This window comes from Dryas octopetala, chromosome 6 (genome assembly GCF_963921425.1).
Source record: "Dryas octopetala chromosome 6, drDryOcto1.1, whole genome shotgun sequence".
NCBI classification, from domain to species: Eukaryota; Viridiplantae; Streptophyta; class Magnoliopsida; order Rosales; family Rosaceae; genus Dryas; species Dryas octopetala.
In genome coordinates, this window is record NC_141371.1 from 19,311,645 (window position 1) to 19,313,531 (window position 1,887).

Sequence of the window (1,887 nt, forward strand, 5' to 3'; positions counted from 1 at the left end):
TTTTCAAATTACATTTGGTCATTTACCAAAATTGTGATAATGCACTTAGAAATATTAAAGTCATCATGAACAAAACATATGGACCATCCTTTCACCATAAAAAGAGTGCCACTTGAGTCTACCTTAGAGAAGCCAGCATGAAAACCCCAAAGAGCAAAGAATAACTAGGAGTCATGACACGCACATGAGGTGTTTGTAAGAAGGCCCCAGAAACCTGTACCCAAGAGCAGGCCCCATGGAAGGCCCCATGGAAGGAGCCACATGCCCTCATTGTTATTGGTACAAGTTTTTAATTGTACAAGCTATATTGATGGAATGAATGGGATTCCCCCCAGAAATTACTTTCTTCTAAACACTAATAATATAATATTGATTAATTGCTCCAAAAAAGAAATTATTTATTAATAATCTTAGTATTACAGCAGTAAAAAAACTGAAATGAAAGGAAAGGTTATAAAAATAAAATAAAAAAAATAAAAACTTCATATAACAGATCCACCATTGACCCTAATGACCTGGCCATTAACCCACTCCCCAGCATCACCTGCTAAAAATCCCACAAGCTGAGACACATCCTTGGGCTCACCTAGTCGCCCAAGTGGGCAAACATCCACAATTCTATTAATCATTTCCTCACTTTTACCTGTAAAGAACAACTCTGTTGCTACAGGCCCTGGTGCCACACAATTCGCAGTTATTCCTGAACCCTTGAGCTCTTTAGCCACGACCTTCGTCATGGTCTCCACTGCTGCTTTGGAGGCTGCATAAGCCGCATATCCAGGTATAAGTGACCCAACAAGCGATGTCGTTATCATGATTATTCTTCCTCCCCCTCCACGCACCAACCTCTTGGTACCCTCTCTACAAGCCAAAAACGCCCCTTTGGTGTTCACATTGAATGTCGTATCCCAGTCCTCCACTGTCGTATTGGTCAAAGTTGGGTACTTTGGGTCCAAAACCCCAGCACAATTCACAAGGATATGGACAGGTGACCCAAATTCTTGTTCGGCTTTGTCGAAGAGCAGCTTAATGTGATCTGGGTCTGAAACATCTGCTTTAACTGCAATCGCTTGTAGTGTACTGGATGTGGTGTTGAGCTGAGAGGCAAGTTGATCTGCTTCTGTGGACCTTGAAGCGTAATTGATGACAAGCCTTGCTCCAAGGGAGTGGAGGTGAGTAGCAATGGCACGACCGATGCCACGCGAACCGCCAGTTACAATTGCTACGCGGCCATTCAGGGGAAGGGAATTAGAGGAAGATTGTTCCCCAAGAAATTCAGTAGCCATGAATATGAATCGGAGAGATGGCTAATCTGGTGAGTTGATTTGGAGATGCTCTGGCGTTCTATAGTTGGGGATTGATAGATATTTAAAGGTGGAGGTCGGCCAAGTCCTCACTCATCTTTAATGGTATTTCATGGGATGATGCGTCACCACATACATAAGCCATTACACTTGACAAATTGACCATATACGGTCCTAACCTTTTCTGGATATATAAATGTCTTTTAAAGAAAAAAAAATTATGGGTCATGTTAAAAAATTAATAAAACTAAAGAGAACGTAATAGAGGAGAAAAACTTCGGTGGGTACTATTATGCCACCTTACTATGCTGACTGGCAAGACTAACAGTAAAAAACTCCCGTTTGTCCATCATTTTAACACGCACTCTCTCTCTTCTTTCTCTCTCCAACGACACTTCCCCTTTTCATCTGTTCTTCTCCTTGAAAAACCCCATGACTGAAATTCACTAACCTTTTTCTAAGGAGTCTTATAAGTTGGAATAAAATATATTCAAACTCATTCATTCTCGAGAAAACTAAATACGACCTGTTATGGCACAAAATGTTTCCCGCCACGTGTCAGGTTAGGATTCATTTTGCAGAC

General features: G+C 41.3%; 1 protein-coding gene across 1 annotated transcript; it reads right to left on the reverse strand.

Moving 5' to 3' along the window:
• Window positions 1-449: 449 nt before the first annotated feature.
• LOC147283068 (NAD(P)-binding Rossmann-fold superfamily protein) lies at window positions 450-1,357 on the reverse strand. The gene has a single exon (XM_086247484.1). The coding sequence runs from the start codon at window positions 1,284-1,286 to the stop codon at window positions 483-485; it is 804 nt and encodes a 267-aa protein (XP_086103610.1). The 5' UTR covers window positions 1,287-1,357; the 3' UTR covers window positions 450-482.
• Between the last annotated feature and the right edge of the window lie 530 nt (window positions 1,358-1,887).